The sequence below is a fragment of the Salmo salar genome, chromosome 02 (assembly GCF_965601325.2).
Source record: "Salmo salar chromosome 02, fSalSal1, whole genome shotgun sequence".
In the NCBI taxonomy this organism is placed as follows: Eukaryota; Metazoa; Chordata; class Actinopteri; order Salmoniformes; family Salmonidae; genus Salmo; species Salmo salar.
In genome coordinates this window covers 26311435-26326370 of record NC_138292.1, presented here as the reverse complement: position 1 = coordinate 26326370, position 14936 = coordinate 26311435, and the positions used below count along the sequence as shown (strand labels likewise).

Genomic DNA, 14936 nt, shown 5'->3' with positions numbered 1-14936 from the left:
ACCCCCACGGTGCGACGGCCGCTTCTCCTTCTCCCTTTCCCTCTTCTCTGTCTCTCTCCGCCCAGTCAACACAGTTCTCCGAGTCGTCGCTGGCCTTGGAGGGTGCGAAGAGCGTACACTCCACCAGGACGTTAAACTGCTTGGTCTCGCGGGCGCTGCAGTGGGGTGGAGTGGAACCGACGCAGGTCCACCCGGAAGGAGCCCTTCTCCAGGGTCATGCATGGCTCACATCGAGCCCCTCATTCTATCAATTACATTTCAATTTAAGGCCTTTATTGGCATGGAAAACATATGTTAACATTGCCAAAGAAAGTGAAGTAGATAAACTAAAGTCTATGTAGGAGATATTCGCTTGGCACATCATACCTGGGAGAGGAATACAGTCAGTCCAGTCATTGCATCTGGAAATTTTAGAAAACAAGCTACTGAATACTTTCTGCTGCATAGCCCTCCAAGGCAATGAATTGCAACTGATCTTAATAAAGTTATACATAATTTGAACTACATTTTACCAATTACCCTATTCTGCCACAAGAGGGCACTATGAGCCAAAACCTGCATCTGTTACTTAAGGTTGTTCATAATAACCAGTCTCTTTGATACCACTGCTCCTTAAATTCTACTGTATGTTATAAACCGCGCTCCCCTTCCGATGCATAGAGCAAAAACCTGAAATTATAATTGCCCATATAATAGGCCCAATTAAATGAGATACGCATGGTAAGTTGTTGTATGGTTACTTCGGGAATATTTACTCATCATGGCGATAAACGGCGAGGAATTTATTATACAATGGTTATCATAACAATTGCAGAATAAATAATACACAATACATATCATAATATGATAAATGTATTATGTTTATAAATTAAATATTGTCTACTCGAGAAATGATAAATTACAGACGTAGCCTACAAATGGCAATGGAAAAGGTGAACCTCTGTTCTACTATTAAACTGTGCTTCGGAATGGATCGCATAGAGCAAAATACTTTAACTAGCTTATCTATTTACTACTGTGAAGTGAATACAATTAAATAAGAGATTAAGCCTATCCTTACTTGTTGTAGGCTTATAGGGTTTTCAGGAGTATAAAACCACCACAGGCAGAGCATTTGAGGAATTTATTCTGCAACATCATGGAAATCAAATAATAGGTAATAGATGCCAATTTCTAATTATTTTAGAATGGAAAGATAAAATACATACATTTTCGCTGTTCTCACGAACGGCAAATGATTTCATCTTGTTATTATAGCGTATTTAGATACATGTTCTTTTTAGGAATAAGAGCGTCATCATATTTTCCCCATTTCACAAGGCTAGGCTATTGCATTTGGCTTCTTGCAATGCAATACTTCAACCACTAGAAACTGTGCTTACACATGGTCTAAAGTTTGCGGGAAGATAAGCACATTCTCCCATCAAGTTGAGTTTTTATAAATGCCAACTTTTGAGTGAAAACTGTCGCACTATTTTGGGGCATATTTTGTGCATATGCAATGTTTATAAATGAGGCCCCTGGTCACTTCAACACTGTGTTAAGTACAGTACTCCAACAGTGCTCACTCAACACATCAGTCACAGTTAACATATGGCAAAACATGCCATAATTAAAAGGGAAAGACACCCATATCTCTGTTGTCTGCAGTTATGCCAAATGTCTCCATTTTCTTTAGAGGTTGCATTTGGGCATTTTCTGATCCAGAGACTCTCTTTGGAAGGCTTCAACCTAAAATAAAACCTGCCTGAATAATTTACAAATCTTGTTGTGTCACTGCCACTTGCATAGTTGTGTCACTGCCACTTGCATAGTCAGGGACATCACATAAAGTACTTTCCTACAAACATGTACCTAAATCAAATCAAATGTATTTATATAGCCCTTCTTACATCAGCTGATATCTCAAAGTGCTGTACAGAAACCCAGCCTAAAACCCCAAACAGCAAGCAATGCAGGTGTAGAAGCACAGTGGCTAGGAAAAACTCCCTAGAAAGGCCAAAACCTAGGAAGAAACCTAGAGAGGAACCAGGCTATGAGAGGTGGCCAGTCCTCTTCTGGCTGTGCCGGGTGGAGATTATAACAGCACATGGCCAAGATGTTCAAATGTTCATAAATGACCAGCATGGTCAAATAATAATAATTATAGTAGTTGTCGAGGGCGCAACAAGTCAGTAACACAAGAGTAAGTGTCAGTTGGCTTTTTCATAGCCGATCTTTGAGAGTATCTCTACCGCTCCTGCTGTCTCTAGAGAGTTGAACACAGCAGGTCTGGGACAGGTAGCATGTCCGGTGAACTGGTCAGGGTTCCAGCAGGTCTGGGACAGCAGGTCTGGGACAGGTAGCACGTCCGGTGAACAGGTCAGGGTTCCATAGCTGCAGGCAGAACAGTTGGAACTGGAGCAGCAGCACGGCCAGGTGAACTGGGGACAGCAAGGAGTCATCAAGCCAGGTAGTCGTGAGGCATGGTCCTAGGGCTCAGGTCCTCCAAGAGAGAGAAAGAAAGAGAGAAAGAGAGAGTTAGACTAGACTACTCCCTAGTCTAACTGGCAGCAACCCACCAATCAATAACCATATAAAACCATGTGCAACAGAACCACTCTGTTAGCATTTCCTCTACACACTGCTGAGATCAGATATACAGTCTGGAGTTGTCCTGGGAACAGTGTTTACAGCAGTAGAGGGATTTAGTAGACAGATAAAGACAGAGTAGGGTGGGGGAGAGACTGTGGATCTAAACCTGTCCACTCAAACAGGGCCTGTTGCTCTATCCAGAGACCAACTTACTGTTAACGCACATATGAGGTGAATGCAGGATTTGAACCCACAGCCATGCTGTCGTGTCCGCACCTTTGTGTCCATGCTCCGACTTATCTTCTCTAAACCAGTGCACATAAAAACACATGGAAAAACAATGGAGTCCACCTGGAAAGCATCTTGTCTTTATTTGGTGACACGAAATACCTCACTGGGGGGGATTTATGAGGTTGTTCTTTCAAAGATTATTTAACTCCTTCAGCACAAGGAAACACAAACAACATTTGGGAATACATTACAAAATTTGAAAAAAAAATGTAATGTAATCTGTTAAAAAATACATTTATATACGAATTTGCCTAGTAAAATGTTGATACTCCAAACACAAGGTAAAGGTAGCCAGGTCGGTCTACACTCCATCCCTACAGTCCAGGAATTGACCATCGGTCAATGCGTCTGTCTGTCTGTCGAGGCAGACATACTTGCTTATACTATCCTTTTAGTCTGGTTACACATATTTGGCTTTTAAACAGTGGCAGTCTGTGACGTTTATACATAAAAAAATAAATAAATTATGAACATGGCCTTATTTTTATTACAGCATATTGGATAACTGTCATTCATATTCCATTCACCCAGTTCAATGTAACAGCGATAGGTTAAGGCTAGTGCATGATACTCAAATATTTTCCATACCCATAATGAGGTTGATACAACCTAGCCTATGAATGAAAGTTTACAACATACAGTAGGTGTATAGGTCAAAAGAAATCTGAGTAATCAAGGTGACAGACATTAACACATTCAATACTGCTTTGCACACTATTGCCTGTATCTAGCTGATCTAGGGTGTAATCATTAGTCCAACAGTTGCAAACAAGAGTTTCTATTGGACAAATTCAGGTATGTTTATCCCAATTTCGTTCTGTTTGCTTCCGTTTAAGAAGTGTTTTTCAACAGAATCGGTGGAATTTATACACCCCTGGTCACACGCAAATACAGTTCACTTTCATAGCAGCCACATACAAACAGCATGATCTCTTTGTTGTATAATTCCTTCTTGCATCTAGGCGCTCTCCTCCTCTCACCTTCTTCCCTTCGCTTATGGACTTCAGTGTACAACACCATCAGCTTTCTCTGACCTGGTAAAAAAAACTTTCCAAGCCAAAACTTCATAACATAACTATTAAAACTTCTTAGGGATAGCCCCCTTTTTAAAATTTTCACCTAAAATGACATACCCAAATCTAACTGCCTGTAGCTCAGGCTCTGAAGCAAGGATATGCATATTTTTGGTACCATTGAAAGGAAACACTTTAACGTTTGTGGAAATGTGAATTGAATGTAGGAGAATTTAACACAATAGATCTGGTAGAAGAAAATACAAAGAAAAAAACAACCGTTTAAAAAAAATAATCTACTACCATATTTGAAATGCAAGAGAAAGGTCCCAAATCTAGCCATCTCTATGGTTGTCATTCCGATGGTGTCCACAAGAGGGCAGCAGTGTATGTGCAAAGATTCAGACTGATAACTTGAAGTATGAGCAAGCTACATGACATTTAGTGTGAAGTCACCCAGCAACATTTGGGCAAATCGTGAAGGACACATTTACATTACATTTTTCTGCAAGAATATTGTCAAATCTGTATACTTGGACTTTGATTTAGCTTTTCCAGTATTAGTAGCCATATTGTAAGTTCAACATTTGTAAAACACCCAGGTTTCATAACTTCATAACTCTCCATATTCTTGCAATTTTTACCCAAAAGGAAAAGGCTAGCTGTCGCACAAGGTTAGCAGAAACATTGTGCGACAGATACGGGGTTACAGCATACTCCTCCCAGCTCATTGGCTATATACAGTTGAAGTCGGAAGTTTACATACACTTAGGTTGGAGACATTAAAACTTGTTTTTCAACCACTTCACAAATTTCTTGTTAACTAACTATAGTTTTGGCAAGTCGGCTAGGACATCTATTTGTGCATGACACAAGTAATTTTTTCCAACAACTGTTTACAGACATATTATTTCACTTATAATCAATCACTGTATCACAATTCCAGTGGGTCAGAAGTTTACATACACTAAGTTGACTGTGCCTTTAAACAGCTTGGAAAATTCCAGAAAATGATGTCATGGCTTTAGAAGCTTCTGATAGGCCAATTGACATCATGTGAGTCAATTGGAGGTGTACCTGTGGATGTATTTCAAGGCCTACTTTCAAACTCAGTGCCTCTTTGCTTGAAATCATGGGAAAATCAAAAGAAATCAGCAAAGACATCAGAAAAAAAATTGTAGACCTCCATAAGTCTGTTTCATCCTTAGGAGCAATTTCCAAATGCCTGAAGATACCACGTTCATCTGCACAAACAATAGTACGCAAGTATACACACCATGGGACCACGCAGCTGTCATACCGCTCAGGAAGGAGACGCGTTCTGTCTCCTAGAGATGAACGTACTTTGGTGCGAAAAGTGCAAATCAATCCCAGAACAACAGCAAAGGACCTTGTGAAGATGCTGGAGGAAACGTGTACAAAAGTATCTATATCCACAGTAAAATGAGTCCTATATCGACATAACCTGAAAGGCAGCTCAGCAAGGAAGATGCCACTGCTCCAAAACCGCCATAAAAAAGCCAGACTACGGTTTGCAACTGCACATGGGGACAAAGATCGTACTTTTTGGAGAAATGTCGTCTGGTCTGATGAAACAAAAATAGAACTGTTTGGCCATAATGACCATCGTTATGTTTGGAGGGAAAAGGGTGATGCTTGCAAGCAGAAGAACACCATCCCAACCATAAAGCACGGGGGTGGCAGCATCATGTTGTGGGGGTGCTTTGCTGCAGGAGGGACTGGTGCACTTCACAAAATAGATGGCATCATGAGGGGGGAAAATTATGTGGATCTATTGAAGCAACATCTCAAGACATCAGTCAGGAAGTTAAAGCTTGGTCGCAAATGGGTCTTCCAAATGGACAATGACCCCAAGCATACTTCCAAAGTTGTGGCAAAATGGCTTTAAGGACAACAAAGTCAAGGTATTGGAGTTGTAATGTCGTGTGTGTAGGTGGCAGGGAAGTCAGGTGCAGGAGAATCGAACTTGGTATAAATGGAGTAGTTTAATAGCGTTCAACAAAACAAAAAAAAACAAAAAAAGTACATAATAAATAAAAGTGGGTACAAGAATCCGTCGCGCACCAATCCATAATACACGAGCATACAAACAAAACAATCTCTGACAAGGACATGAGGGGAAACAGAGGGTTAAATACACATGTCATGAATGGGATTGGAACCAGGTGTGTAGGAAGACAAGACAAAACCAATGGAAAATGAAAAATGGATCAATGATGGCTAGAAGACCGGTGACGTCGACCACCGAGCACCGCCCGAACAAGGAGAGGCATCGACTTCGGCAGAAGTCATAACAGGAGTGGCCATCACAAAGCCGTGACCTCAATCCTATAGAAAATGTGTGGGCAGAACTGAAAAAGCGTGTGCGAGCAAGGAGGCATACAAACCTGATTCAGTTACACCAGCTCTGTCAGGAGGAATGGGCCAAAATTCACCCAACTTATTGTGGGAAACATGTGATAGGCTACCCGAATCGTTTGACCCAAGTTTAAATTGTTTAAGGCAATGCTACCAAATACTAATTGAGTGTATGTAAACTTCTGACCCACAGGGAATGTGATGAAAGAAATAAATCATTCTCTCTACTATTATTCTGACATTTCACAATCTTAAAATAAAGTGGGGATCCTAACTGCCCTAAGACAGGGAATTTTTACTAGGATTAAATGTCAGGAGTTGTGAAAAGCTGAGTTTAAACTTATTTGGCTAAGGTGTATGTAAACTTCCAACTTCAACTGTAGCTAGCTTTGTTTGACCCCGATTGGTGCTTATTTGACAAAGTTACAGTCAATCAAGTGAAGGTCTTCCCTGTGGCTCAGTTGGTAGAGCATGGTGTTTGCAATGCCAGCATGGTGTGTGCAACGCCAAGGTTGTGGGTTTGATTCCCACGGGGGGCCAGTACAAAAGAATTATAATAAAATAAAAATGCATGAAATGAAATGTATGCATTCACTACTGTAAGTTGCTCTTGATAAGAGTGTCTGCTAAATGACTAAAATGTAAATGTAAGACCACCCGTGTCATTGGCGCGCCATTAAGGCGTCGCTCTCTGACCAAATTTGGTGTCTTATAGGATATACTACACTCCTAATGATATAGTGAAGTCTGGTTACGTTCTAGGATCTCTGAGGAATAAATATGAACATAATTTGACTGGTTGAAACAACGTTTAGGCTTAGCTTTTCACAGATTCCTTTCTTTGCAAGTTGAACGAATGGAAATGCAAAGTCGATCATGCATGCTATTTGGACATTTTTAGGATATGAAAAATGATTTTATCTAAGAAAATGACACTTCATGATATCTCTGGGACCCTTGGGATGATAAATCAGAGCAAGATTTCAGAATGTAAGTACACATTTCATCTTCAGATGTGAATTTATCAAACCTATCGCGGTGAAAAAAGTGTTTTGTTGTTAGGAGCTCTCCTCAAACAATAGCATGCCATGTTTTTGCAGTAATAGCTACTGTAAATTGGACAGTGTAGATATATTAACAATAATTTAAGCTTTCAGCCGGTATAAGACACTTATATGTACCGACATTTGTTGTTTCTCTAAAATCTGCGATCGTGACACACGGCGCTGCATGATTTACAACTGTCCCGTTGACGGGACGCCTATCCCTAAGATATTTTAACCGCTACACACAGCCTACATCGTTGTCACCATATTAACATCATAGTTAACATAGCTACTAGAACTAATGCGTTAGTAAACATGCTACAAACATGCAGTGCAGTGTACAGTAAGCACCTACATCGGCGGGCCCCGGTGGCAATAAATTAATAAAACCAAAAGCTTACTTCGACTTGGAAGAGTTCCAGTGTTTGATAGCCATTGCCAGCTAGCTAACCTAGCATCCCTCTCTGTTTGAGTCAGATGTTTGAGTAGGCTAAACTAGCTAGCTGCATTTGCTAGTTAAGTGAAGGTGAAAGTTTAAAAAATATAACAAAATATAGCTCTCTCTCCCTCTCGCTTCTCCTTAATTTAGGAATAAATTAATTTGTTAAAAACTGTTATACTATTGTTTTTCTCTTTTTGAGTCAACTACTCACAACATTTTATGCACTGCAGTGCTAGCTGGCTATAGCTTATGCTTTCAGTACTAGATTCATTCTCTGATCCTTTGATTGGGTGGACAACATGTCAGTTCATGCTGCAAGAGCTCTGCTAGGTTGGATGATGTCCTCCGGAAGTTGTCATAATTACTGTGTAAGTCTATGGAACGCTGTGAGACCCACAAGCCTACTAGGTTTTGTATTGAAGTCAATGTGCCCAGAGAAGGATGGAAACTAGATTTCCCCTGGCTACACCATGGTGCTACACCAGAGAGTGCTGTTGAGGCTACTGTAGACCTTCATTGAAAAAACGTGTGTTTTAATCAATTACTTAGTGACATTTGAATATATTTTGTATAGTTTTATCTAAAAAGTTTAACTTTTAAATGCTTCACTTTTTTTATTTTTATGAAATTCACTGAAGAGACCTTCATTAGAGGCAGAGGATCCTCCACTGCCTTTAACTAATGAATAAGATGAACAAATAACTTAGACTGCATTTACACAGGCAGCCCAATTCTGTTTTTTTTTATTTTTTATTAATTGGTCTTAATTGGCTCAGCTCTTTTGCCCATAATTGAGCAAAAGATCAGAATTGGGCTGCTTGTGTATGTATCTCATATCTAATAAATAAGCAGAGGCCTAATGTAGTTGAGCTCTATCTTCTAGCATGTAGCCACCTCCCACAATCCAACCCTCCTACCCTTTTCCAGGGCCGGCAGCAAAACGAATCAGTTGGACGGGCCTTTGATTTCCAAACGGGGACACATTTTTTCATGGGACCTGCAAAAAATTCTAAAAACCTGTTTTTGCTTTTTCATTATGGGTATTTTGTGTAGATTGATGAGGGGGGAAAATGATTCAATCCATTTTAGAATAAGGCTGTAATGAAACAAAATGTGGAAAAAGTCAAGGGGTCTGAATACTTTCCGAATGCACCGCATTTGTGGTGTACCTGGTGAGTTAAGACAATAAGAAATAAGACATTGCCAAATAGGCACTTTCCTACACATGAATGCGGCAGCGTAGCCTAGTGGTTAGAGCGTTGGACTAGTAACTGAAAGGTTGCAAGATCAAATCCCCAAGCTGACAAGGTACAAATCTGTTGTTCTGCCCCTGAGCAAGGCATTTCACCCACTGTTCCTAGGCTGTCATTGAACATAAGAATTTGTTCTTAACTGACTTGCCTAGTTAAATAAAGGTAAAAATAAATACAAATTCTGGAGAGAGACTCACCACACACCCCTCCCCTTCTTCTTGATGCAACATTTTAAATTATACTCAAGGCACATTATGTTCACACGTTTTAGTCGCTTTTCACTGACAGCTGCAACTCAATCAGCTAGACCTACTGCCACACATGCACTACCCAAATTGGGGCTTCCCAAACACACTTGTGATTTGAAGCAATCCATAGATAAAAAATAAACAAATGATCCACCGTGGCAATATCATGCTCTCTGGTGAAGTATTTGAATTATTTTATTTAGACAGGAGTAATTATATAATTTTGGCGCAACATCAATTTACTTTAGGGCAATCCAGCATCCTAACAGTGCACTTTTCACCCACCAACTTTCCTTTACAATTTGCAAGGTGCTGAAACCAGAGATCTGTATATAATGATGAGATGTTCATGTCTCCGCCCTTAAAATGGGAGTCTTTGTTCCAAAGGCAGGAAGGCAGGCGACAAGTTTAGGTCTGCATATTATTCCCATAGAAACTAATTGGGCTTATTCTGGACAGATTTTGGTGAGAGTGAGCCCTCTCACTTCATCGCTTCCTTTGTGCTGAAACGATATCACCAGAGAAAGCACAAACACAAACAGACCCCACAGACCCCCAGGACAGCAACACAATTAGACACAACCAAATCATGAAAAAACTAAAAGATAATTACTTGACACATTGGAAAGAATAAAAAAAACTGAGCAAACTAGAACGCTATTTGGCCCTAAACAGAGAGTACACAGTGCTAGAATATCTGAACATTGTGACTGACCCAAACATAAGGAAAGCTTTGACAATGTACAGACTCAGTGAGCATGGCCTTGCTATTGAGAGAGACCTGGCTCTCAACAGAAAACAGGCTATGTGCACACTGCCCACAAAATGAGGTGGAAACTGAGCTGCACTTCCTAACCTCCTGCCAAATGTATGACCATATTAGAGACACATCTTTCCCTCAGATTACAATGACCCACAAAGAATTCGAAAACAAACCCGATTTTGATAAACTCCCATATCTATTGGGTGAAATACCACAGTGTGCCATCACAGCAGCAAGATTTGTGACCTGTTGCCACAAGAAAAGGGAAACCAGTGAAGAACAAACACCATCGTAAATACAACCCATATTTATGTTTATTTATTTTCCCTTTTGTACTTTAACTATTTGCACATTGTTAGCACACTGTATATAGACACAATGTGACATTTGAAATGTCTTTATTCTTTTGGAACTTCTCTTGTTTATTATCTACTTCACTTGCTTTGGCAATGTTAACATGTTTCCCATGCCAATAAAGCCCTTGATGTGAATAAAATTGAAAGAATCCGAGAGAAACACCGCCCTCTATATGTAGCCCATGTAGGTCTATCTGATGCTGTCTGGACAGAAATAGGATGACATGCCATACACTTTCGGTCCAGACAGAATCCGATATAAAGTCGAAACATACTGAGCAGTGTTGCCAACTTAGCGACTTTGTCGCTGTATTTAGCGAGTATTCAGAACCCTCTAGCGACACATTTTCAAAAAAGCGACTAGCGACAAATCTAGCAACTTTTTCTGGTGTTATTGGAGACTATTGGAGACTCTGACATGAAAGCCCGTATCGTTCTTACTCTTCTCAACGAGCAACGGGTGCTGCCGTGGGCCCCAACCCTGTCCCAAAGCACTCACAGTCCTCGCGCAGCAGTCCCTCCCAGCTGCAGTCAGAGCAGGAGATGTTCACCCCTCCGCGTCCAAACAGCAAATTAATTGCGCATGCGGGAAGCGGGCTGATGTAAATGTAAAAACCTAAACTAAAAAACAAAACAAATATATATATATATATATCAAAAAATTTAAATAAACTAAGTAACTCCGTCAGAGTGTCTCTTTTGGGTGACTTTTGCCGGTCCCAAGCCCGGATAAAGGAGGTGGATTGGAATTGTGACATAAAAAACAAGAATCGACAGAAGAAAGTTCATTTGCAGTTCTAAACATATTTAGGGTGTCTTTTACTCACTTTTTGTCTCTCCCAAGATGTTATTCCTCTCTCCTACTGCTCCATTACAATTACATGCACATGGCCAATTATGGAAATTAGGCGATGACGTCATTTAGCGACTTCTTGCAACTTTTAGGACAGCCAATAGCTACTTTCCTTACTGAGGCGTTGGCAACACTGAATTACCGAGACAGAGAGTTGCCGTTTCGCTTGCTCTAACAAAGCCTAGTCTATTCCTTACGTCTTCTCTGAACGAAATGAGCCACTATTCTCATAATTGCTCTGATGACTTGGATACATTTTGGGATGAGTTGAGTAATACATGTGTGCCGTGTCATAAACATAATCCGATCCGACCAGGTGAGCTCGACATGCTGCAAAGATAATCTTTATTTGAAATGAAGTTTCGATGTTGCTACGTTTTGATGTTTTTCTGTGCACAGCGGACACTTGTAGTCTACAAACAATGATACATTTTTGACCAGGGTACGAATTTAGTCCAAACTGTGGCAGGCATGATGATGGGGGAAGATCGGAAGCACCGTATCGACCGTGTGCCGCCCAGAGTTTCAATAACGGGAGCTTCGTGAAATGCCATCCCTGTCTTCGCTGCGCTCCAAATAATCTAAAGCTGTCGGAATGCAACACAACGACAGACACGCAATGCTGCGTAGCGAGGTGAGCGCAAATTCTTTCTGAGATAGCTTCAAATCTAGACAGGAAAAGAAAGGATGGCCGTTTGTTTTCAATCTGGTGCTGAAACTATGGGTGCTTGGTTGTTTGAGTAAAATGTTTAACTGTAAACCCCATGTCTAGGGACCAGACACGGTGTTGGAAAGGAGCCCTGAGTACCACGGTGAGTTTCACCTATGATGATGAAGCTGATGATGCTATTTAACTAACAGCGTTGTGTTGTAGACTTTGAAGACCACTCTCAAATGTATCATGGCTGTTATTAATTTGTGGACTCTAACAACATCAACACCAGTGCCCTAGGGAGGCAATTTATTCACAAATGTTTTCAATTTTGGTCAATGTCTTCCCAATAGGGCAATGAGCAAAGAAAATTAATGTATTACATTAGGAATGACAAAGTTAATATGTTGACTTCACATCAATTTCAGACTCAACAGACTCAACGGTCAACAACGTTAAGGGTCCAAGTGTCAACATCAAGTCCCACCACAGCCATACACATTGATCCAGGATTACATGATTATTCTGCAACTGCATGTAAGTTCCAACCCAAGCCCCAAATATGAGCCATTTCAGAAGTCATTTAAAAGGTACTGAGTTTGATAATACCAGTCCTTCACCATTCAAAAAGATGACTAAACTGCTTTGTTAGGATACTGCTGAACATGTCTAACTGCTCATTGTCACACTCCTGTGTTCTTTCAGGGATAGTGCTTACTGTCATCTTGGTTTTCTCTGCACTTGCATTTCTCTTATTCATCTATATTAAGAAGAGAAGGAGAAGATCAAGAGCTTTTTGCTTCAGAGGTGAGCAGGGTGATGAGCACTAGGGAGATTAAAACATGTCAAACTGTCATGCTTAATTAACGCAGACCAACTGGTTTGACACGTTTGCTTAAAACCGCTTTAACTCTTCCACTTACCTTACTCTGTGTAAAAAGCACTTATTTCCTGTCCTATGTTTGAAGGGTTGTGGTTTGACACAGATAAGCAAAATACCCACCAATGGTCACGGAGCAGTAAGACAACAGCAGCTGTCAATGAAGATGTTGCTCTGCTACAGTCAGAGACCAGGAGCCTAGAGGACATTTTGAGTGAGTTATCAAGTGCTATTACTAAGACCTACTACCAGTCTGTTATTCATTGGTATTACTAGTACCTCTACATCACTACTCTTCCATAAGTTGCAAAAAGGCTTTAGCGCGCAACTTGAATTTCAGCACAAATCTCCAATGACATTTGGCTGGTTCAACGAAATGGGTCCCTTTTGTGTATCTTTTATATTTTAAGTAGAAATTGTGCCCCATATTTAATTTTAAAAGCCTGTTATATTAAATGAAGTGCCCTTTAATGTAGACCACACGGATAATTCAATGAAGACTGAAAAGACGTTTAACTGTTCCTTTTTAAATAATTGTTTCAAAAGAAACATTGAACATCTAATAGTCAAATCATAGTGTAAAAGCAGGTGAGCTGGTTCTACTGTCAATTTTCTGGTGTTTTGTGGTGGAAAACTGAGTGGGTCAAGCAGAACACGTCAAGCCTGTTACCCAACAATTTACATTCATTTGCCCCTCCCGGTTGCACACAAGCTTCCATTCACCCTGTCAAAAATCATCAACCATGTTAGTCAACCCTGTTACTTTATTTGGCACTTAATATAGTCATTATTTTATTTAACCTCTTGAGATGGGAAATCGTGTTTTTGATTAAGTTGACCATATGCTCTTCATGACAGAATGTTAAAATGAGGTGAAATCAGGCTTTTCACCACACAGTTACACTACCCAAAAGGGACTCATTTCGTGGAACGACCCATTAATACTTGATTTACGTATTTGGCTCTGGATTGACACAAGTCAGCATTACAGACACGTCACTCACCTTTAGTGATATTTCCCCTCGTCTCACCAGGTCCTGACCTCCAGTCTGCACCACTGCAGACGGTTCTGGACAACCTGGATGTTCTAGAGGAGCTTGTGATCCTGCTGGACCCGGAGAGGCCTGGGGTGAAGAACACCAGCCACCTAGCATCTCGCTGCTCATTCCCCGCCACCTGGATTACCTACACCTACTCCCTGAGGGAGAGCAAGAGCCCCTTGAGGGCCGTGCTGGAGGGGGTCACCACCAAGCACCCAGAGTGGACTGTAGGACACCTGGCCAGGTTGCTGAGAGAGATGGACCGGAACGACGCAGTGGCGGTGCTCACCAAGCTCAGCTTGCTTAAGGTGTTCTAGTCTGGGTGTGTTCCGTGTTGGGTCCGGAAAAGATTTCTCCATCCAGATACAACTGCGAGTCTCTACCTCCTGCCAACTCACAGATATGTGACTAGTTTCGGGAAACTAGGCGTATGTCGCAAGTCACGACTTCACAGGAGAGGCCATTTTTTTAAATCAAAATGCGTTTTTTGACAGAAATGCCTTCTAGAACATTATAACCGGAGGGCCAGTAGAAGGCATGTTTTCCTGGGGGACACCGAAGTCCCAAGGCAGTGATTGGGAACACTGCTCCTTTGCATTAAGGTTCAAATCAGATATTTATCTTCGATAACATGGCACTTATCACTTAAAGCAAGGATGTTTAACCCGGTGTCCAGGCCAAATTCCCAACCTTGCCCTTACACAATCATTGCTAACTAATCATTATCATCTTATGTCAAATGTATTATCACCAGGATTTTATCACCAACCAATTATATTGCTTTATTTATACATTGCATGTTATATAAATGACATATCAGCATTTATTTGTTGTTTAATTCTCTTTTCGAATGACCAAGTCTGATTTTTGGCAAATAAAATTGCATAGAAAAATTAAATGGGTTTAGAACTATGTATACAATTATTTACTAACTCAGGGTTTATTTTTACAAGGTGAAGACAAGTTCACACATTTTCTTGTTTTATGTCTTTTACACTTTTGTTATACTTAATAACCCTTACATATAGAACATACAGTTTTCTGGGAGAGATCGTCATGGTAACTTCAGGTTTCCAACTAGTGCTTTGCATGTTTCATCGAACACACATGCCAGCTCTGCAGGACATTAAAACCAAGTTACTCTTA

General features: G+C 40.6%; 1 protein-coding gene across 1 annotated transcript; it reads left to right on the top strand.

Annotated features, from left to right (window-relative positions):
• Window positions 1–11342: 11342 nt before the first annotated feature.
• Window positions 11343–14936, top strand: LOC106577908 (IGF-like family receptor 1). Its single transcript, XM_014156349.2, has 7 exons — window positions 11343–11534; window positions 11660–11852; window positions 11991–12030; window positions 12299–12407; window positions 12576–12677; window positions 12839–12964; window positions 13785–14936. Exons 1-7 carry the CDS (start codon window positions 11432–11434, stop codon window positions 14105–14107), a joined length of 996 nt encoding a protein of 331 aa, XP_014011824.2. The 5' UTR covers window positions 11343–11431; the 3' UTR covers window positions 14108–14936.